This window comes from Fistularia commersonii, chromosome 6 (genome assembly GCF_037954325.1).
Source record: "Fistularia commersonii isolate RoL2024-O1a breed Wild chromosome 6, RoL_Fcom_v1.0, whole genome shotgun sequence".
NCBI classification, from domain to species: domain Eukaryota; kingdom Metazoa; phylum Chordata; class Actinopteri; order Syngnathiformes; family Fistulariidae; genus Fistularia; species Fistularia commersonii.
In genome coordinates this window covers 20,937,187-20,960,633 of record NC_141289.1, presented here as the reverse complement: position 1 = coordinate 20,960,633, position 23,447 = coordinate 20,937,187, and the positions used below count along the sequence as shown (strand labels likewise).

The window sequence follows — 23,447 nt, the reverse complement described above, 5'->3', positions numbered from 1 at the left end:
TGGTGTATTTTACATACTAATATTTCATTTTTTTTTCAATTTTACATGCTAATATTGTTTAGTTTCATTTTTTTTGTTGTATTTTGAATGATTCAAACATTCTTTTTTTCCTAATCTGGCAAAGCCGCTTTAGACATCTGAGGGGAAAATAAGACCGCTATCAAGTGATTTTTGGAGCGTGTGAAGCAGCTGTTTTACCTTCATCCGGCCGCCTTCCTTCCTCGAAGGCATCGCCATTAAAACCCCATTAAAGGTGGGGAGACATTTGCCTAAATCCCACATTATTGTTCCATTCAAGCGGGGAGATTACCGGTATTTCCCACTATTTAGTGCAGTCTGAGCCAATAAGGAAACCTATTACTGCCAGGGAAAGAAAAGCTGCGGACCAGTTCGCTTCACAATGCAAATATTTCCCTTGATATAAATCGATGCAGATTAGAAGGATTACAATAAAAATGACATCCTCTCTATTTATTTTATTTCATAATTTTGACACCGCAGGTCATTTACTTAACGACATGCCATTGAAAATTCCACGAGTATGTTAGAAAATGGGTCCATTTGTAGGTGTTTGAGTCCCGGCCCGTCAGTCCCGGTGCCTTCAGTCAGCGAGACGCTTTGGGTCGATCAGATCGCCCTGCAGGCACGTGTCACACGGGGACGACGCCGCAAACGATGGGACAAATATTACAATCTCACAGCTTCTGAACAGGAAGTGCTTCCGAAGGAGACGCGAGGAAAGCGTCGTCAGATGTCGGGCGCCGCTTCCTCGGCGCCGGGCGTCCGGTGCGTCAGAAGGTGTCGGTTGAGGTGTGTCTTGCGGGTGTAACTCTTGGGGCAGGAGAGGCAGGCGTAGGGCCGAACGTTGCTGTGGGACAACATGTGCTTCTTCAGGTCGAACTTCCTCCTCAGACACTTCCCGCATTCGGGACAAGTGAAGGGCTTCTCTCCTGCACGACATTCACATTCACCGCTCAGCTAAACACGGAGGCTCGGTGGCGTCACCGTAAATAAACCAGTCGAATAACGAGTCGAATAATGCTCGGTATCAAAATTTGATACTGATAAGACGTCACAGGAGAACAAAAGGTGAATGTTTTCACCTATTTGATGAATAATCATGCATTGCATATGGTCGATAATATACTACTCAAAAAAATAAAGAGAACACTTGAACAACACAATGTAACTCCAAGTCAATCCCACTTGTGTGAAATCATAGTGTCCACTCAGGAAGCAACACAGATTCATTGTGACTTGTTTTAAGGACATTACATCAAAGTTGGATCGGCCTGGAGTTTGTTTTTACACTTTAATTTGGAGTGTGATTCCTAATCCAGACCTCCATGGGTTGATACAATTGATTTCCATCGATCATTTTTGTGTGATTTTGTTGTCAGCACATTCAAGTGTGTAAAGAGCAAAGTATTTCATAAGAATATTTCATTCATTTAGATTTAGGATGTGTTTTTTAAGTGTTCCCTTTATTTTTTGGAGCAGTGTAATTCCAACCACTGGACTGTGGTTGGTTTCTTGCAGCAGTTTCAGCTTTCACCCAGTAAGCCCAGTAAGTATCTTCAAGAAACTAAACAAAGCCCAGGGGTCACGACAACATTTGAATATGACATGGAGCAAATATTGTTGTTCTGTTTTAATTTGATGAAGGGGATGGAAAGACGGAATAGAATAATAAGAGGAAAAAATGGAAATGAATTACACTTGAAAGTGAGTAAAGGTTTAAACCTCCTCATCTGAAATTAAAAAGTGTGACTTTTTAATCATTTTTAAACGACTTTAAAAAGTCAAATGTTGAACTTTAATTCTAATATCAAGACAGATACTAGCTATAATTATTTCTATCTTTTAATAAATTACTATTTGTAAATGTAAATCCTCAGATATCATCTTGTGTTCACTTTTGTGTTTCTAGTTGTATTTTTATTTTTTTGTCACCGTGCACCGAATGTGCACATATCATGTGTGTGTGTGTGTGTGTGTGTGTGCTTGCGGAGGAACCTGCCTGTGTGGATGCGTCGGTGTTCGGTCAGGTGGCAGGAGATGGAGAAGGACTTCCCACACTCCAGGCAGGTGTACGGACGTTCTCCCGTGTGCGTCCTCATGTGTTTCTGCAAGTCCCCTCCGGACGGCCAGCCCTTTCCACATACCGTGCACACGTAAGGCCGCTCCCCCGTGTGCCTCCGCACGTGCACGTTCAGCCCAGCGAGCGCGGTGAAGTCTTTGGGGCAATAGGGGCAGCGGTAGGGCCGCTCGCCGGTGTGCGTCCTCAGGTGGCCCTCCAGCCCGTCCCGGGTTTTGAAGCGTTTGCCGCATTGAGGGCACAGGAAGCGGCTGTCGCCATGGTGACTGGCCCGGTGAGACTGGAGGCCCGTGAGCGAGCCGTACATCTTGTTGCACTGCTCGCACCGGTACGAGCGGAAGGTGTGGGTGCGCTGGTGGATACGAAGCTGGGTAACTCCTGCGGAGAAAAGGAACCGTTCCTTACATTTACCGCGAGGACTCTGTGTACGTCCACGCAAAAGAGGCAGCGAATACATTTCACACGATACCTGAGAGATAACGTACTTTTATCAGTACGCTCTTGTCAAGGTGGTAAAAATGTGATATTTTAACGGTTTGCTGAAGTTTTCCTGAAGACATTTTGGAAAACTAAAAACACCTTAAATGAACGTTCTCGCTCGCGGACGTTGGAAACACATTAAGACGTATTTCCCATCAGCCCATATTCTCCCACTGACTACCTCACCCATTCTTCCATATGCTCTAACTCTGTTGTCTGTTTTATCCGTGTTGGTCTAAGCCCACTCACTTCCTGCCTATTTTTATTTATTTTATTTCTGTCATTTCTACTGTCTTACATTTTATATTGTTTAGTTTTGGTTGTCTATTTCCACACTTAGTGTCTTTTTTCCCCCCATTCTGTTTTCTATTCTGAACCTCTATGTTGTTGTTCTCTCTGCCATCTACTTATTTATGTCTTTTGGTATTCTAATTGTCTCTATTAATATTAATAATCACATTTATTTGACAATTATAACTGTTACACTGCTGTGACAAAAGAATTTTCCCCTCAATAAACTCTATCTTATCATATCTTATCTTATCTTATCTTGTCTTATCTTGTCTTATCTGATGACTAAAGGAAGACATGGCCTCCATCTATCTATTCTTTTAATTGAAATAAAAATGATCCCCATTTCCAGGTGTTGAACTCACTGATTCATTATTTGCACGTAAATGTTGAAAAGCCTGTCAACTCCTTAGTTAGTTTCATGATCTATGAAGGTTCCATGTCTCCAAAGGTATCTGCAGGACAGACCATCACCTGAGCTTTGTAGGCTTCAAACTACGAGTGAAGTTGAATGTATTGTGATCTCGGTTTACTTTTGACAGGTTTAAGATAAGATAAGATAAGAACAACGTTATTTATCCTGAAGGAAATTGTTGTGCCAGAGTTTCAAGCAGAAACATAACAATAATAGATAATAGTAGGAAGGAGGGAGAATAAGAAATACAATAAAATATAAATTGTCAAGGTTACGGCTATCAAGTGTTTTAAGGTCTTAAGTACAAAGATTTGAAGATTCCCTGCAGCTGAGGGAAGAGGAATTAAAAAGTCAGTTTTTAACCAGTATTTGTCTAAATACTGAACACTGTCACTCTCTTTCTGTCACATTCATGAAGTCAACTTGAAAATTCTACATAATAAATGTAAACATGTTTCCGCTTGTCTTCTAGACCAAACCATCATATGCAAAGACTAAACTACCATAATGAGAATCTCTGCTCTGCAGCTCCGTCATGAATCGAGGGAGGCCTCGCAAAGCGCCGCAGTGAGTACAGGTGTTACCTGAGAAGGTCTGATCGCAGAAGCGGCAGCTGTAACAGGGTTCCACACCCTCCACGGAGTGTGTCTGCAGGTGTCGCAGCAGCTGCGTCTGTGAGGTGAACGTCTGCTCACACACCCTGCAGTTGAGGTCCGGTAGCCGGTGCTGGAGTCGGTGGGCGTCTCGCTCCTTGCCCGAACCGAACACCTTGTCGCAGCGGCTGCAGGCGAAGCCGCCTCGGTCCAGGTGCGTTTGTTTGTGGTTGGTCAGACTGGACAGGTGGTGGAATTCCTTGTCACACTGGTCACACTGGTAGACGGGCCTGGCCCGGTGGCTCTGTTTGTGCGAAAGCAGTTCCGTCTTGTTTCTGAAGACGGCGTCGCACTGGAAGCAGGCGTGGGCCCGGAGGGGTCGCGGCTCCGACAGAGGGGTCGCCGCCGGGCGCTGCTCCTCGTCCTGAGGCTGCGGCTGAGCGTCCGTGGCGCTACTTATGGCGGAGCCGCAGGATTTATTGGTACGTAGGTGGCGGATCACCTGTTGAAATCAACGCTGATTAGTTCCCACGACGGTGACGCTGATGACGCCGCCGCACGCGCGAAGATTCACCTGAGAACGGTAGATGAAACACTTGCGACACTGGGGACACTTGTGGGCGACGCGCTGGGAATTGTGGGATATGCGGTAGAGAGCATTTGTGGGGATGTCCGAGCAGGACTGATCTGACCGGCCGTCTGTGGAGAGAGGACGGAGTCACGGACACTGACGAAGCAGCACTTCTGTCACAACTCAAGTCAAGGAAACGGCCGGCAAATAAAGCGTCCTGAGGCGGGTGTTTACCTGGATCTTCCGATTGGCCGGGAACGCTTCCGGGCGCGTCCTTCACTCTGCCGGGCCGACGAGCCATAAATATCAAGGGTCGCATAAGAATCGGGGAATCCCTTTGTCTCAAATGAGAAGCTATCTCACCTGTCCTGATCCAGGATCACGTGAATGACGTCACCGCTCACCGCCGAGCCGTCATTGGACAGCTCCTGTTCCACAGGTGAGGTCTCCTCTCCCACCACGGTCTCCGGCTCCTCCCCTCTGTACTCCATCAACACCACAACCTCCTCCTTCACCAACTCCGCGTCCAGTCGGGCGGGACCAAGGCCGTCAGCGGTGGAGTCGCCCGACGGAGGCTGAGGATTAGCGGGTTTAGCGAGGAGAGGGTGGGACCAGGCCGAGAGGAGGACGCTCTCTGTTTCGCAGCCCACTGAAGGAAAGACGTGAATCTTTGTCGATGTTGTGTGTGAAAGCATTGAAAGAGGCATTCCAGTGTGGCGTGGTACCTCTGGTGGTGGCGCAACCCAGCTGGCAGCTCCGATCCGTCAGTAATATCTTCAGGTTTTCACTGTCTGCCACTTCCAGACAGTCCTGCCATTCACCTGCAGCAGCGTCCAGCCAAGAAGCTGCCTGAGACAGAACACGCAAATGTTACAGCAACAACTTTCTTCTGCTTTTAAAGGGTGACAGGGGTGAATATCACCCTATTTAAATAACATATGCAGGATTACAGAAGAGGCAAAAGCCTTAAAAACACAGATTCATCTCACAAGAAAGATCAATAAACTCCAGGCCAATAACAGAAATGCAAACAAGTGTTTTCTTGTGTGTAAAGTTATCCGTGTTAAGTTATCTTTGACCGAGCCACATTTACTAAAACTGATCCAGCATTTTAAATGGTAACATCAACATAAATCATTAGAAGCAGTTCTGCAAATGACATAAAACAAATAAGGATACAGCATAAACCCTCTGACAAATACACAGAAATGATCAATGATGGGACTCATACGCGGAAATTCATTGTCGATTAATAACAAATCCAAGTCACTATTCTGACTTTCATTAACTAAAGCAAATAGATGAACAAACTTACACAAGTAATACGGTGAGCCGACAAATAAAACCAGTCATACGGGTTTATACGTGCAACCCGTCGCCAAAATCAAAACGATTTTTATGTACAGCGAACAAATTAGCAGCTAAACATCACAATTATTCAAATGACACAAGTTATCCAATAAGCGGTATCTCACATTGGTAATGACGATAGTGTCAAGAAGACGGTTCAAAAATAAACTACAAATAAAGTCTTGCAACAAATAACCCAAAAATGAACGAGTGAGATACAAAAATTCAAACAAAGTATTTCTGACAGCTGACTGTCCAAACAACCTTCAAGGTGCTGAGTTTCAGCCCCTCGTGTTGACTATGTGCACGTGGGGGTCAAAGGTCACCTGTTTGAAGTCAGGGATGGGGAACAGCTGGTCGATCCTTGACAGGAAGTCAGATATAAGGGTCTGCAGTGCGACGTCATAGCTGTGGTTGAAGACATCCTGAGGACATTTAGAGTGAGATGTTAACGTGAGCGCATCTGCACGCCGTTGCCGTGGCAACCCGGTCAGCGCGGCACTGACCTGCAGGAGACACTGTCTCTCCGGCGCACTCTGCGTGACTCTATCAGTCAACACCGTCAGAGCAGAAGACCAACCTCCGACCTCAGAACCTGACTGAAGAGACACAGCACTTGTAAACAAACAGTGTGGAGAAGAATCCATGGCCTTCACACATCGTGTCACTTTGGTCTTCGCCTGATATTAACCTTTTATCTATGAGAAATCTAGGCATTAAGGCATTGAGTGTTAATCTAAAAAGAAACAACAAATGATAACATTTGTAATTAATACTCCACAAATAGTACTAATTAATAACACTTACAAAAATACGACTGAACAATACATAGAGAGAATGTAGAGAGAACATTAATACCTAATCATTTAATTCTAAGTAACTTACTGCAAAAGCTTCGATGAAAATCTCACTCTCTGACTTCTATAAGACATTATTTAAAGAATTGAAAAGGACTGGGGTGGGAATGGGGAGGGTAAAAATTTTCCGAAGAAATCAGAAAGCCAGTGGCCAAAGCTATATAGGAAACATGTGCTATGCCTGAAATCTGAGGGGAAAAACCAGGGATTAATATTAAAAGCTCTGCTACGAGGGAAAACAGGGACTTGGCTCTTCTTCTTCTATTCTAAAAAAATGAATTTCCCCACTGAGGGATAATTAAAGGAATATTCTATTCTATTCCAAATACAGAAACATATAATTTATCTTCCAAAGTGGTGAGGCATTGGGCTAAATATGATTCTCAATGGGATTGAGCAAAGACAGAAATGGTCCTCCAAACCCACATGGGCTTTTTCTCAGAATGAGGTTGGTATTGGCATTTTGAAGCTCTCAATGGATTCATAGGTTGACTGGGAAATCACATGCAAGCAGGGGACGTCTTCCCAACCCTTGTTTTGTAATAGGTTATCTGTAGAGAATCTTAGATTTATAGGGCTAAGAGATAAGGAGTTAGGAGAAATGGCATATTATAGTTTCCAGGGTTGGGTGGACCACTGGGTACAGTGGAAGCAAATTTACCCATAAGAAAATCATACATGGATACCTCTACCGTCCTATGAAGCTTTTACTGTGGGCTTAGTAGAAGACACACCATTTTGGAAGTATACGGGAGAAAACGGCACATTCTTACATGCCTTCTCACAGTCTGTGCTGTGGTGTTACCTTTCTGGAGAGAACATTGAGAACATTAAGAACATGAAGGGTGACTGGTTTGAACAAAAGCCACCGAGTCTCAGCTGTTTTGTCTCCTGGGAGATACCACGTTTTTCCCACAAGGAGTCAGTAAAAGACAGCATGCGTTAAGAGCTGCAGCAAGACTGATACCGAGCAACTGGAAGCGCACGTCACGTACATACATGTAGATACAAACATCTCACTGCCAGGAAGAACAATGTGAAAGGAAGGTTCCGTCGAGTGTGGGACTATCACTTTTTATATATTAAGGCTTATTTTCAACTTATGCAACATTACATTAAGCCAGTGGTTCTTAACCTTGTTGGAGGCACCGAACCCCACCAGTTTCATATGCTCATTCACCGAACCCTTCTTTAGTAAAAAATAAAATATGATTTTTTTTTACTGGTGCGCGAAATGAATTGTGCATTAATATCACCTTGTTCAAATAACAAAACCAACACAGTGCATGAACTCAAAACAACTTACCGGTCTGATAGGGAGGTCTCACTCTGCTGCATAAACCAGCGACCTCAAAGCGGACCGGTAGGAAATCTCAGAGCAGGACGCTTTCAATGACCGTGCCCACTAACTGCAGACTAGAGTGAGGGGTGGACCTCTGCGGCGGAGGCTCCACCGAACCCCTGAGACCGACTCACCGAACCCCTAGGGTTCGATCGAACCCAGGTTAAGAACCACTGCATTAAGCATATATTCAAACACATCACAATTGATATAATCACGAGCAACACAATTGTCTCGAGGGGTGTTTTGTTGTCTTCTATATGCTATTTGTATTCTTTTTTAAATAACTACTTTAATGAAAAAAAAGATAAATACAATGGGGTACCACTCTGACAAGAAAATCAGCTGGATATTTGTGAGTTTAAAATAAACACCATGACTCTCACCATAACCTTGGAGACACTGCAGGCCTTTTCCAGGCAGGCCTGGCCAGGCTCAGACTCACAGAGCGTCACCTGAAGCAAGACGGAGACATAATTGTGCATATCAAGTTTGGCTTGCGTTCTAAGTCCAATGTTTGCCAGTGGGCAGCTGTTCTGGTGAGAAAAACAGTCCATTAATTCCAGAATAGTAGCTGAGAGACATCAAGTTGGGTTTGCAAAACTAAAAAGGTTCAAGAGTTTTAGACAATGAAAAACCTGAAAATTAATCTCTTCAGACTGTTACAGCTCATTACTTGTAAGATGCATGCTGACTTCTCTGGTATTTGCTGATTTCTGTGACATTTCCCCAAAACCTACATGACTGTTTGTTACCATGAAAGATACGATCAAAGATTTTTTTAAATTCTTTTTTCAGTGGAGACAATAAATATTCAAATGTTGTGCGATTCTTTTTCAAACCACTTTAACGTGTTTTATAGCTGTCGCTTTCAATATTTTGAAGATAAAAAAAATAGACGTTCAAAGTACAAGACAAGAATTCGATACAAATTATTCCAAAGAGTCACATTGCGACAGTTCTTCCAATCCCAGTTGTCTTGCTAATGCAAAAGGTCATTTATAATTATTTAATTCACTTTTAAATTGAGTAATCTAAAACATTACAAAAGAATTGTTCATTCATAATTTAATCAATTATTCAACGGAAGTTTTAACCCTTTGTTGTTTTTTTTGCAATCTTACTCCGATTCGTGATTGTTTTCAGTTTCGTGGGATGACTTTTTTTAAAGACACTTTGCAAAGCCTTGTATTGGAGAGGTTTTTAACTTTTCTGCCCCACGACGAGGAGGTCCCACCTTCGCCCTCAGCGCTAGCAGCAGCAAGTTCTTCTGTTGCTCCGTCAGCAGTTGTGGCAAAGCCTCTGTCACCAAGGAGACAAAGTCTACCAGCTTTCCGTAATGCTCGACGCTCTGCTGCTGCACGACCTGCCACATGGCTGCTGACAGGAAGCGCAGCGGTGGGATGAGCAGACGCAGGGAGGACAAGGAGAGCGGGGAGGCTGTGGGGGGACAAGATGGGATTTCGGGTGTTGTCAACCAGGTCTGATTTCTCTAACGCTGGTTGACTGTCAGTTGTTTACTTGAATTAGCTTTTTGAATAAACAATAACACCCACACTTCCGGTGCTGTCTCAGGCGGCTGCCTGCCAGAGTTTCTCTTCACCTTAGTGTCTCTTTTTCCTATTTTTTTTTTCTACTATTATCTATTACTGTTATGTTTCTTACTTGAAACTCTGGCACAACAATTTCGTCGTGGTAAATAAAGTTGTTCTCATCTCATCATCATCTCACACAGATGCCAACCTTTGTATATGAATTTATATGCAACCAGTGGTTAGACTTAATGTTTGCCTCCACTGCTCGAAAGTCATACCATGTTATGGTTAGCAGGACAAACTGTTGGTAAATGTAACCTGGTTATGGGCTAGAGAGCTACTAGACATGAGTGGAGCATGTAGTTTCTAGACTTACACAAGCACCAAACACAAGAAGAATGAAGCATATCAACCGATTCAGTCGTGACTGGATTTCTTGCCTTAAATACGGATTTCACTTGCCGTACTTATCAAACAGGAAGGAACACGGCGCAGAAAACACTGAAATATATAGTTTAATGAACAATTCATGTTTGTACGACGCTGCTTCGGCTGGTACGATGTACGAAGTTTCAGGTCCCATTAGATACTTTCGTCAGAAACATCAGCCGAATGAAACAATTGGTAAATAACGTATCGGTGTGTGTTCGCGTTGTTCATGAACCGCAAACCCCGCTGGAAAACGTTTAATGCCGTGTATTTTTAACGGAGCTCGGTTCGCACGGTGCTGGGAGTCGAACAAGATTTATCTCATTTGCCCCGCAAAAGAGAACATTCCTGGCTTAAAATGCGGCAGAGAGAACCGTAAACAGCTTCGACACGTACCCATCCTGGCCGGCGAGCCGCACACTCGCCGTTTAGGTCTAGGATAACGACGTTTCAGCCTCGGTAAGTGGCCGAGCTGAAGGCTAATTGTTTACGGTCCGGCCGACGGATGCTCCGCCATGACACCGGAAGTCACAAAACAAAACAGGCGCAACTTCCGGTAGCAGTTTCCTTTTTTTCCCTCCGTCCCGTTTGAAGGCTTCAAGCGTGTGAAGAATATTTAAATAATCAGTTTATTTCTAAAATTCTTTTTAGTAATTGTTGTGTTAATGATTGGTTGCTGCGATAAATTAAAAAATCTTGATCCGTTCAAATCGTTTACTGTTACGCATTTTTAATCATTTGTCATTTTAGCCTCTACTAATTATGGGACCTGATATATATCTATTAACGGGTATATTGTTGATTGTTGGATTTGATTGAATTGACTGATTATTGGTTGGATTGATTCGTAGGAGTTCAAATATAAATTCATGCAAGTTCATCAATCATTGAAGACCAATTCATCTTTTAATTGGTGGTTGGCGGGATGATTGATTGGTTATTTCCAAACACATTCCCAACATTTTTGTATTTAATCACGATAATGAGAATGTTGTTGTCATTTAATGAAATATGCTTTGGTGATCTGTAGCCCATTTAATATTCTTTAAGGTTGACCATTGGTACTTTCATTTGGTGATGAACTACATATCAAGAAATATTTCTCCTTTCCTGTCCCTTAGCCAAAGATAGAAGATCGTTTCTGCAAGTAAAACAGTGGCCTGCCTCTTCGTCACCTCTCACCTGCTTGGATAGATACAGTATAAGCCTGTAATCTCTGGTCATCCTCCTGTGTTTCAGTAAATGGATTAGTGGGCTTTGGGTGCAAGCAGTCCAGAAACCAGGGAGAAATCACAGTAGGAACTACACGCCATTGCAGAGGATACAGTTAATTTTGCATGTTTGTTTTCTTGTTTGGCGTGGACCTGTGGGCAGCACAGAGAGGCTGAAGATCACACCTGGATTTGTGGATAATTTGCACAGATAATCTGTTGGCTGTAACTCGTTCCAGCCATCCGCTCCGTCTTGATTATCCTACTGTCAAGCAGCGCAATTCAAGTAATCTAACTTAAATGCAAACTTTATTTCACCATTTCATAGGTGTCATAGCTTCATAGACTCTGTTTTTCACATTTACTTTTGTAGCATATCAATTTGTAGCCCGATATTGCTACCTAATATTGGCTACAACATGAGTAATTACTCATATCTACCTTGAGTAATAACTTACTTAATTATATAAGGTGGCTACTGTTAAGCTATTTTTATGTTTTTTTGTATTTGTTTTGTTCATTTGTACACGCATGCTTCAAATGTATTTGGTTTGCAAGTTACTTGCATTTTAATATATCGCAGATTGTGTTCCTATCTGTCGCCATCTTCACAACAAGCGAACAGTTTGATCACCCATTTGTTGATGTTTCTGCAAATTGAAACAGAACACGATTTGGGCTGTTTGTAATCTAACGGTGATGTAAGACAGATAAGCTGTAGTTTAGCTCCTTTCCTATAATTTAGCCTGGTTGTAGCTTTGTCTTGCTATGATCATGCTATTGTGGCTCCAACATTGCAATTGCTTTATTTAACTGATAATATGTACTTAATCCTAGCTAGTTTTAATGCGCTGATTTGGTTTAGCCTGAGGGCCATTTATGTAACCTAGCGAGCTTGTATTGGCTTTACATGCAACATATTTCCCAAAGTCTAATTTGCTATTCCAAACCCAGCTGCACATTTGCTCATATGTTGCAGTCCAGCAAGATCATAACTTAGCCAGGCGTAGATATATTGTTATATCCTTGAAAAATAGAATGTAATTGAAAGTAATCTATCATTCTTTGAGTCAAACGAGTTAAAATTCATACATTATGCTTGTAACTGTGCTAACTATCGTGTTATTTGTTGTTGATGCACTGTGCTAGCAAGGCAAAGAGGCCCCTTTGTGGGTCGTGGTTGTGATATTGCTTGTCAGGCAAACATTTCCTCAATAACTTGGGGTTCAGTGTAACTGTTAGCCTTGTTGACATACACCGGTTATAGTGTAACCAGTTTCCTATCTGACACAGCTGTAACCCTGCTTTTCCCGCGATGGATCCGGAGACAGAAGAAGCCGATGTGTTTTCTGACAATTTAAGTCCTTTGCGGCAAGAGGAGGAGGTTATAGAAGAGGAGGAGGAGGAGGAGGAGGAGGATGAGGAGGAAGATGCAAAGATTTTCAACGCCTGGATACAGCAGTGCCAGGGCAGGGAGCAGCAGAAGAAGACTGAGGAGGAAAAGGAGGAAGAGGCCAAGGGAGCAAGACCTGAGAGCAGGAGCAGTTTAGAGACGCCATTTCGGATGAGGACAGACCGCCGGTCCTCACTGCCATGTCCGGTAAACATTGGGTGACATGTTGGCATCAGAGTTATGACCGCATTGATCACATATCAGATAATCCAATCAGCTGCATTACAACACAACAACTACTGAATTCTGACAAAATATAAACCCTCATCATGCAGAATTTAACAGGACATTTAATGACGTTACACATCCAAATTGAATTGTGAATGAGCTTGTGAGCCCCTAATGTAACTCTACAATGTTTAAACATAAAAAGCTTTAAAAAACATAAAAAGTTTGATTTGTTTAAATTCCCACTGAGCTTTATCATGTAATCTCAACTACCTCATGTTTTTTGGATCTTACTTACAAAGACAAAGGCTATTATGTTTTAACCAAATGATTTATTTTTTTAATAAATTTATCTAATCATCTAATTGTTTGTTTAAATCAATTCTAAAATCTAATTTTACTGCCGTGATTATATATTATTTTTATTGATGACTATGTGTATGGCTTCTTTTGACCATTATGAGGTACATTTGTTACTTTGAAGATATTTTGTAAAAAAAAAACAAGCACATAATAATTAGATAATATTAGAAGTATGGTGACAATAGTATAACAACCATATTGCGTACATAAACAGTAAACATAAAAAGTGAAAGAAAATGTAATAAAAAAAAAAACTCCATTGATTCCACTGATGTTTAACGAGATGGATTCGTCTTTTTTTGTCTGTCCAGGCGACGCTGTCTGCGATGCAGCTGTCTCGCCTTCATTCGTCCACCCAGGCTCCAGTGACAGTGAGGGCTCTGCTTCGCCGCTCTTCGTCCCGCCGCCTGCTGCCCTTGCCGCAGGAAGCCGCCCCCACGGCCACCACAGAGCGAAGACCCTCACTCATTCCCACAATCCCTGAGGCCACTGTATCGGAGAAACGGGGCCAGTTCAGGAGGCGCAATGTCATGTCGCTGGTAGACGACACTTTTTAGTAGCAGTATTGAAACAAAACTGTACCGTCTTTCCTGTACTGTGGTCAAGTTTGCCACGTTGATATTTTGGTCTATTTGTCTTAGAGTTTTACATAATATTTCACTCAGTTTTTGGTCTTGTCATTTAATTCTCTCAGGTCAATGTGAATTCTTATTTCCCTTACTGTGATTTAAGGTTAAAATGTCAAGATTTCGCAAATTACTAATATTTCGGTTCATTTCATTTCATTGCCCTTAAGGTCACTTTCATTTACATTCTGCTAAATTCTCAAGCAATTGATTACATTTATTTTTTTAATTCTGATCTCTTTTTTGCACATTTTAATCTTGTAAATTAAAAAAATGACAGTTCATAATGAAAGTATAACGTGAATCATTCCATCTGTCATTACATAAGCAGATTTTTCTCTTGACATTTTCGTCACAGCTGTTCGGAAGAAGTTTAATATGTTGAAGTAGTGTTTAGTATTACATGTTAACTGAACCAATGACCAAAATGTGTTCTAGAGCGACGCCGACAGTGTGTGTATGATCTGCCACAATGACCTGAACCACGGCACTGGTGGCACCAGAGAGCTCCAGTGCACACACACTTTCCACCAGGAGGTGATGCACTCTTACTGTCCAAGCCTCGCTCACATTCTGATAATAACAATTTGTCGACATCCCGATACAGCAGATGCGTCATTGTAATGTTAGACACCGTGGTAGTGCTGTTAAAATATTGTAAGGTGGTGTCGCTGACTGGCAGCATTTTAACACATTATTGGAGTGACTGCGCTTTGTTATTTTGTTATGTTGAGATATACATATTCCAGCGACACCAAAGTGATGTTGTAATAATTCAATCCCGGAACCGCAAACACTCGTCCTAACACTTTTAATGACATTACCATTAGGTGGGAGTCATTTTGCACTGGTGTTGTATCAAAATATACACAGTTGTGTGTCAAGTATCACATTGTGGTGACATTATGGTGGTGTTTTGATGATACAGTAACATCATCGTAATGCTGCATTATGAGAATGAGAATGAGAATGAGAATGAGAATGAGAATGAGAACAACTTTATTTATCCCTACGGAAATTGTTGTGCCAGAGTTTCAAGCAAAAACATAACAGTAATAGATAAAAGTAGGAAGGAGGAAGAATAAGAAATACAATGAAATATAAATTGTCTTAACTGTTTTAAGGTTTTAACTACAAAGATTTGAAGATTCCTTGCGGCTGAGGGAAGAGGAATTAAAAAGTCTGATAGCCATTACCATTTATAGGTCGTGTGGTGATGTGCTGTGACTTAAAAGCTAACAGCCATTTCCCATAACATACCATAATGAGGTAGTATTGCGTCTGATTTTGTCTTTGCAGTGTATAGAAGAGTGGCTGTGGAGGAAGCGTTCGTGCCCCACGTGCCACGTCCATGTCTTCATGCCTGAGCCCGTCTACTGGAACTCCACCAGGGTCAAAGTCCCGTGAATCAGCCAAACGAGCAGTAACCACATTGTCGAGAAGCTGTGACATCATCACACTGTAGCTGTGACATCAACATGCAGAATATTAATCGCTTAATTGTCAAATGAAATCCTTTGTCATTGGAAGGATATAAATCCCACGGTGCACCGCAGCGGCGTAGCTCTTCAGAAAGGCCAACTTTACAGCTGATTGAACCACAGTGACCTCAGTGGTGTGTGTGTATGAGAGTGTGTGCAGTTGTGTTAATATCTTTTTCAATAAAGTTTAGATCGACAAAAAAAAGTTTTTTACTTGACTGCAAACAACGGAAGCCACAAATGATCTCAAAATGATTTTACACACTAGGTGTTTCTTGCACTTTTTTGATCTCGTAAGTTCAGGCCTTTTTAACAATTGTCAAGTATGTTTCTGCTATTTTTTGTAACAACTGCATCTCTTTATCCTTGAAGAACATTAGAAACAGAATGAAAAGAAATAACAAAAAAAAAATCACATGAAGATTGATAACAAAGTACTAAAAAAAAGACAAAAACATCACCTGCATGGGTCTGATGGTTTTTAAAAAACATTAAGCCATATAAATGATAACACATATTGTGATTCATAGAATTAAAGACATTCTTCTTCTCTTCCTTTGGGCCGTTGCCCTCAGGGGTCACCAGGAACAATCACCCCCTAACCTTTTACGCTGCAAAATCCAACGCCACCTTGTAGAATTAAAGACATTATTATCTTATATCTGATTTTCATTCTGTCCCTCTTGTCTGTTTTGCTGTATGTGGTTAATTAAGAACACGCAATTTGAGAAGCGCATCAGAAAAACATTGTGAACAGTATGGAAAACTCAGACTTTCTTCCCTGACTCATTGAAATCAGGTTTGAATCATTTGTAGTATTTTTGTATTTTGCATGACAGTGTTGTTGTTTACACTATGTGGAAGTGGATTTCCCTCTAGGTCTGTGAAAAGTCAGACTTTCAACCAGAGATGATCCAAACCAAAAGCAATAGTAAGAAAGAAAACGAGCAGCAAACGTTTCCAGGCAAACAAACTAGTTTAGTTCAGCAATTAATTGATGTCTTCATTTTACTGTAATTTTCCATAGAAAAAAAATCAGTGAAATGTGGACCTTAAAACTGCTGTAAACAATACATTTTTTTTACATTTGGAAAAAAAAACATCATAACATAACATAACATAACATAACATAACATAACATAACATAACATAACATAACATAACATAACATAACATAACATAACATAACATAACATAACAAACATAAAGAAAGGTGAATAAATTAATGAGTGAATGAATCCATCAATAAAATCACATGGAACTCTGCTTAACTGTAAAGCAAGAATAACGATTATAATTTATAATAATAAGAGTAATGACAATAATAATAATAATGATAACTGACGAGGACGACCCCTGAAGGTAAAAGCCGAAAGGAAAAGAATGAATCCATAAATGAAATCAGATGGAACCCTCATTAACTGATAAGCAAGAATTACTATTATAATCTAAATGTCTTTCCTACCTGAGGCTATCAGACTTTTTAATTCCTCTTCCTTCAGCCACAAGGAATCTTTAAATCTTTGTACTTAAGACCTTAAAACACTTGATAGCCTTAACCTTGACAATTTATATTTTATTGTATTTCTTATTCTCCCTCCTTCCTACTATTATCTATTATTGTTATGTTTTTGCTTGAAACTATGGCACAACAATTTCCTTCGGGATAAATAAAGTTGTTCTTATCTTATCTTATCTATCGTAATTTATAATAACACTAGTAATAGTAATGACTGATATGGCAACCCCTGAGGGGAAAAGCCAAAAGAAGAATGAACATAAAAATGAATAAAATCAGATGGAACTCTCCCTAACTGTTAAGCAAGAATAATTATGTGATGATGCTGATAATTATTATTATTATTATTATTATTGATAATAATAATGAATGTGAACTGTAACCGGAACAGCGCCCCCTCCCCGCTGTGTCCAGCGGCGGTACTGCAGGCGGAAGTCAGCGCTGCACCTGTTGATGAGCAAAAACTTTTCTCCACCTGAATCTCAGAACACCTACGGTGAAGCTTCTGAGTAGTTTTCGGATTTCGCCAGCAGCGATTCGGGGTCTGATGGACAAGCTGAAGAAGGTGCTGAGCGGTCAGGAGGATGGAAACGCGGACGCAAGCGGAATCCTGGAGGTGACGTTAGCGAGCATCTCCGTGCTGTCGTTAGCTCGGTGCTTAGCTGCTAGCTGCTAGCTGCTCATTAGCCGCATGCTAGCTGCGGTCTAAAGTGTTGTTTATCAAACTGACGGAAAGGGAACCAAACAAAGTTAAAAGGATCTTCGGAAACAATTTTCAATTTCAGTTTTATACGCTTGGAGTTGCCCGCTTCTATTCTTAATTCCAGCCATAGGGATACATATTCAAGACAATGTCTAAGTGAATTTGTATCAAACGTTTTTCTATGATTATTGTAGCTAAGTTATGACTCACTCCATTTCAAAAGACCACTGATCACATAATATGAGGAACTTCCTTTCAAAATAAAATGTGTAATATCATAATCATTGGTATAAAGAACAATAAGAAAAATTAAATAAAAGAGCAAACAGACATTCTTCCTTTGAAGTTGTGGCACTTGGCTCAAATCCACTGCCTTTACCAGCTAATGTGTATTGATGCATTGGAGGCAAACTTATACAAATATTTGGCATCAATCAAGAAAAAAAAAACATAACTTATACTGATAAAACTCCTGCTGTGTCTTCATTGACCTTCTCATGCCAAAAAAATATTTTTACAGTTTCTGTAGGTCTGGCTCAGCTGAGTTTGTTGTCATGCACACACATAATATTCATGCCTAAGGTTTATTTGTCTGGCTCAGTGTGTTCGTGTGTGTTTAAAACTTGATGAATAAGCTAAGATCTGCTCTTATTAGTCCTACGGTATGTTAACGGCAACCAGGACAGAAAGGATAGAACTAGAGCTAGTAACCTGATAATAAAAAAGTGTCACCAGTGTCTAGGATGGTAACTGTGGTGGGGTTACAAAAAAAAACACTAAAATCTGTGTATCTATGTTTCGTATATTTCATTGTCATTAGAAACAATATGATATCCCTGTTGTGAAATATGAGGAAATACTGAGCCCATGTTGAGTTGATGGTTGTGATGTCTTGTGTCCAGAGGGCTAATCAGGCATCGACACTGGCTTGGGGGACAAGGATGAAGGGCTTCCTGATCTGCTTCGTTTTGGGGGTCCTGAGCTCCATCCTGGTGGGTTCATTCTAATGTCACGCATCTTTGCAGGCTTTCCATGTAACGGATGCCTGCTTCCACGGTAACGGTCTGTGCGCCTGTCCTCTTGGTGGACGTCTGTTTTTTCTTTAGGAGGATATTATCTAAACCAGGGGTCGGCAACCAATGCGGCTCTTCCATCTTTACACTGCGGCTCCGAGCGGCTTGGGAAAATAAATTATACATATTTAATTGAAGTATATTTCATTCGTGTTAATTCCTTTTTTTAACTTTTAGTTCTAAGTTGGAAGATTATTGTGATCTTGACATATTAAATAAAATTATATTTATTATTTTTCGCCGCTCAAAATAACGTCACCCTCGCGGTTGCCAGTAAAGTCCCGATTTGCAGATACTGTGCGCAGAAGTTCAGGAGCAGAAGTCCCATAAACCAGGTAAAAGAAATATTTTTTAAGCTATTTTGCAAATATTCATTTTTTATTGTTTACTGACACAGTGATTTTTTTCTCGATTTATTTTTGAAATTCAGGTCAAGGCTCCGCTACACGCTCTGAAAGCCCAAAGCTCAAAATGAGTTCATTACATAAATAAAATTTAATTTTCTCTGTAATACTTTGTGAATTTCAGAAGCAACACACTACACACTTATTTATACAAAGTGTAAAGGTAATGAAAAGCAATATATACAGTGGAACCTTTATTTTAGACGTCAAAAAGTAATTGCGGCTCCCGGTGTTTTCTTTTCCGAGGAAACCGGGTCCAAATGGCTCTTTGGGTGTTACGGGTTGCCGACCCCGATCTAGGATAATGTGTGATAACACTCCCTTTGTCTCTCTGTTTCTTCCTCATTCTCACACACACACTCACACATACACCCACACGGTCTTTCATGATTTTCACGATTCTGCTGTACCCTCATCGCTGTTAGTCCTGTTGTTTGTCCTCATGGTGAAAACTTGTCTGTCTTGTCTCCCTGTTAATATCCAAGGAACTAGCTTTTCTCCTTGGAAACAGGCTGTTTCTGTGTCAAAGGTAACTGTTTTTCCACGTTTTTTGTTCCTGTTGTAGCATCCCATCTTTCCCTTCCTATCCACAAAAATCATTCTCTTGTATGTTTTTATGGGAAAAGACAACATGTTTTCAGTCCTCATCCTTGGTCACAGCAAGCCTTTGTGCATCTTTTCCCGTCATAACAGTGATATTGTTCTTTTTCATGGTAACAGCGCGTGTGTGTACATGTGCACAACCTTTCTAATATCCCTGCTAACACCTTTATTGTCGCATTTGTTTCTATGGCAGCCATCTGTCTCGGTCTCAATGGTCAGTTCTGTCCATCCCCGCGTTGAATCTGCCCCTCCCGCTCACTAGTGACATTGTGATCTTCTCGTGATAACATTCTGTCGACACGTGGCGGCGATCACGTCTGTCTCCCCGCCTGCTTCCATTGTGAAAGTTTTAGCATCAGTTCCCAACCTAACGATGTGTTTTTCTGGTTTCAGGGCACCTGCTTGCTGTGGCTCCCGGGCTTCGGACTGCCCATATTTGCCGTGCTCTACAGCGTGGGAAACATCTGCGCTCTGGCCAGGTAGCAACCCCGGTTCTCCCTGTCATGTTTTGTGGTTTTCAAACGAGGTGGCCCGAACGCCCGAGGACCTTTGACGGACCGCTTTCTGTTTCAGTTGATCATCACTCGAAGCTTCTTTGTGTTCCAGCACCATGTTCCTGATTGGCCCTCTGCGGCAGCTCAAGACCATGTGTGCCAAAGAGCGAGCGCTCGCCACCGTCATCATGCTGGTACGCTCCAGCTTCGCCACACCAGAGAAGAGCGAAAAGCCAAAGCGCAGGTCAGAGAGTCAGTTTCCTCGGCGTGATGATCAGTCCCTTCCGTCTCTCCGCAGGTATGTCTGGTATTGACACTGTGCGCTGCTTTCTGGGTGAGAATCACACGTGCATCGGTCCACCACAGCGTGGCATCATCGCATTTAAGACAAAAACAAAAGCAGCTTGTCAGATTTGACTTTCTCCCTCCCTCTAGTGGAAGAACAACGGCCTTGCACTTCTGTTCTGCATTCTTCAGTTCCTGGCCTTTACTTGGTAACACAATATATCATATGGAAAAAGTCATATGTAGATATGAAGTATGTATCTGTTATTTACATTTGCGCCGTAACATTTAAATTATTATGTCCCTATTGGGACAAATTATGCTCTGAAAGCTGTCAGAGAAATAGTCTTGAGAGAGGGAAAAAGGATTCAGAAATTTAAGGTTTCAAATACAAATCTTTAAGCTTAAGATTATCATTTGCAATCCAAAATTCACAAATTGACAACCAAAGTCCAAATGACGACACAGAATTGAAAAATAATGAGAAACTGCACAAAGAAGCACAAGCTGAAGGGCAAAATGTGTATTTCTCATTAGTTATGTTGCGAATGATTGATATTCCATATCTAAAAGTAATCTCTCTCTTGTTTTGAAACATTTAATGCAAAAAAGTAGTTTTTTTTTTCCCCCTTACTGTAATTGGACCAAGTAAAACACAACCTATTTTTTGTTGATCTCTGCAGGTACGGCCTTTCCTACATCCCCTTCGCCAGGTAACGCAAACACACAGACTCACTCAAACACACATGTGGAGGTTTATCCATAATGGTACGTTTTCTTTGCTCCGCATTACAGGGACGGCATCATCAAGTGTTTCTCTCTCTGCATCTGAATGTTTTGCAAAACTAAACCATCGCGGAAGCGGGTCCGTCTCCACGGAAACCAGTCAACTCCGCCATTTTGGGGTCGGGCACATCGGGAGCTTCCTCCACACGTTTTTTTAACTGCAGTGATTTTTGTTTTTTTTTCTCCAACGGTTTTATTTACCCGACCAAATGGAAAAGCAGAATGACAAGAACACTACAATGTAAAGGCCTGCAGTGACTTCAGACCAGGACCAGGTGTGTCCTCTCAGGCCACAGCACAGCCACAGATCTGTGCCTTGTTTCCTCCTCCTCCTCTCTAGCTTCTGCTTTCTTTTGGAAAGAGTATCTTCTAAATGCACCGCGCAAGTGGAACTCTGCACTACCAGAGGGTCAATCCAGGAATCCCTGGAATCCTTGCAGGTTCTGCAGCTCAACAATTCAATTTAAAATTAGAATTGAAATGCTAATACCAAGAGCAATAATAATTATATGAAATTGTTATTTGTTGCTTTGGAAAAATCATGTCATGTTGGCAAACTACAACACTTTAACAAGTTTATTCCTTATTTATAGAGTTATATTTTTTTTTTATTTATCCGGAGAATTTAGTCATGGTTTGTTTGTTTTTTTTCAACTTTTGTTGTAGTGAAAAACAACTGAACTGATTTTGAATCCAAGAAGGGGAACAGGAAGCAACACAAAGGAGAAGAGTGACAGAAATGATAGAGAGAAGCAGAAAGACTCCAGAAAGACCAAACACTTTGTCAGGTAAAAGAACCTAATCTAATGTCAACACCGGGGAAAGAGTTTGAGTCCTTTCACCCTGGAGTTTGTTTCGGTGGTGTTGCCACGGTGACGTAGCGGGATGTCAGTCAAGGGCGTGGCCACGAACAGCTCTGCTTCAAAAAGGTCAAAACATTTAACTTATAGTTTGCATACATTTCCATCACATTTCATTTTTTTTAATTTTATTTTTATCATTATTTTTCAGCTGTAATTTTTATTACTGCTAAAATTTATGAAGGTGGCGTTACAAAGCATTTCTGAAGTTTCCACGTCTCTGAAGTTTCATATTTCTGGTTGAGCTGATGATGTTTGTAAAATCTGGGATGCAGTTTTTATTGCTGAATAAAACACTTTTAATATGATGTGATTTGATTTTTTTAGGGCTAACATATGTATATTTTATATGTTTTATATTTTTGATATATGAATACAAAGACTCATATAGAACAGCAGTTGTGACCAATCTCTGTTGGTCTGATAAAATATGATCTGCCTCTATTTTTTTAAAGAAAGACAATGCTGATATTGTTATTGCTTTGCCTCCGATGCCTTTCTAATTTAATTTTAGGGAGTTTCCCATTAACTTCCCAATGACATCCCACGCCTTTGCAAATAGAAAGTGATATGAATGAATAAGAAAACACAAAACAGTGTTATGGCTCCAACTCGTCAGAGGATGCACGGCTGCTGCCGATTAGCGAGGACTAATAAGCCGTAGCCTCCTCGCCTCCTTACCTGCCTTACTTTCCAACGTGCTGAGGCTTTTGTGTCGCTTCGCTGGGACTCCCAGAACCGGCCCTCTATGTCTGGACTTGAAGTAAACTTGTTATTTGAACTCTGCTGGTGCAAGAAAAGAGCACGAACCAATAATTTACATTAGTTCTCTGCAGAAACACTTCATATACTCCCGAGCCTTTTTATTGTTGCTGCTGGTTCTTATTCAAAGGGTTCATGCTGGAGGGTTTTGTAACCAGCAGATTAGGAAAAATCAGCTGGCTAATTGTCTCAATAAACTCACTTACACTTTTTAGTTTTTGCAATTTTAAGGTTGATATTTAACGCCTTTTCTTCCGGCAGCTAATTTCCTCATTTCCACTGAAAAGTGTGTGTGCGCTTGACTTCCCGCACACACTGATTGTTACCTGCAGGGGTTTTCACTTCTCTTTCTGCCTTTTACGGGTCTAAATCCTGTAATCTGGCAGTTGATTAAAATGCGCACACACACAAACAAGCAAGGGATATCGAGTGTCTCCAGATGTTCCAGCTCTTCATTTCACGCTGTCTTTATCTCCAACAGGCTTGTCTGACATTTAAACTCCCGCTTCTGTCCTACAAAGTTGGAAATCTGGCTTTTTAAATGTTTAAACTCAAACTCCAGTCAAAAACACACCTCTGTGAAAGCTGTGTTTTAAATTCCCTGAGTTTAACCCCCCTTTAAACAGGTTTTTACTGTTTAAATGTCTTTTTCTTCATCACAACTGAAATAAAGAGCCAACAACTCAGTTCACATT

General features: G+C 41.2%; 3 protein-coding genes across 7 annotated transcripts; 2 read left to right on the top strand and 1 right to left on the bottom strand.

The window, feature by feature from the left end:
- Nucleotides 1-461: 461 nt before the first annotated feature.
- On the bottom strand, nt 462-10,498 carry LOC147233655 (uncharacterized). The gene is made up of 12 exons (XM_086148665.1): nt 10,358-10,498; nt 9,235-9,437; nt 8,384-8,452; nt 6,305-6,397; nt 6,125-6,223; nt 5,174-5,297; nt 4,812-5,097; nt 4,683-4,729; nt 4,452-4,576; nt 3,869-4,379; nt 2,021-2,476; nt 462-950 (listed from the first exon to the last, which is right to left on the bottom strand). Exons 1-12 carry the CDS (start codon nt 10,359-10,361, stop codon nt 748-750), a joined length of 2,220 nt encoding a protein of 739 aa, XP_086004791.1. The 5' UTR covers nt 10,362-10,498; the 3' UTR covers nt 462-747.
- A 593-nt stretch (nt 10,499-11,091) lies between these two features.
- Nucleotides 11,092-15,448, top strand: LOC147233654 (uncharacterized). Of its 2 annotated transcripts, XM_086148663.1 has the most exons (5): nt 11,092-11,458; nt 12,466-12,772; nt 13,468-13,695; nt 14,221-14,319; nt 15,082-15,448. In XM_086148663.1, the coding sequence occupies exons 2-5, from the start codon at nt 12,488-12,490 to the stop codon at nt 15,187-15,189; spliced, it is 720 nt and encodes a 239-aa protein (XP_086004789.1). In that variant the 5' UTR covers nt 11,092-11,458; nt 12,466-12,487; the 3' UTR covers nt 15,190-15,448. The 2 variants fall into 2 exon arrangements, with proteins under 2 accessions (XP_086004789.1, XP_086004790.1); XM_086148664.1 differs by lacking the exon at nt 14,221-14,319.
- A 1,790-nt stretch (nt 15,449-17,238) lies between these two features.
- On the top strand, nt 17,239-22,368 carry LOC147233653 (vesicle transport protein SFT2B-like). 4 transcript variants are annotated; one of them, XM_086147532.1, is made up of 8 exons: nt 17,239-17,398; nt 18,388-18,477; nt 19,959-20,044; nt 20,172-20,253; nt 20,358-20,393; nt 20,495-20,553; nt 21,028-21,057; nt 21,140-22,368. In XM_086147532.1, the coding sequence occupies exons 1-8, from the start codon at nt 17,330-17,332 to the stop codon at nt 21,174-21,176; spliced, it is 489 nt and encodes a 162-aa protein (XP_086003658.1). In that variant the 5' UTR covers nt 17,239-17,329; the 3' UTR covers nt 21,177-22,368. The 4 variants fall into 4 exon arrangements, 2 of the variants coding, with proteins under 2 accessions (XP_086003658.1, XP_086003657.1); XR_015106232.1 differs by lacking the exons at nt 17,239-17,398; nt 18,388-18,477 and adding an exon at nt 18,971-19,491 and having other exon boundaries at nt 21,140-21,570; nt 21,797-22,368; XR_015106233.1 differs by lacking the exons at nt 17,239-17,398; nt 18,388-18,477 and adding an exon at nt 18,971-19,491 and having other exon boundaries at nt 20,495-20,597; nt 21,140-21,161.
- Nucleotides 22,369-23,447: the final 1,079 nt, after the last annotated feature.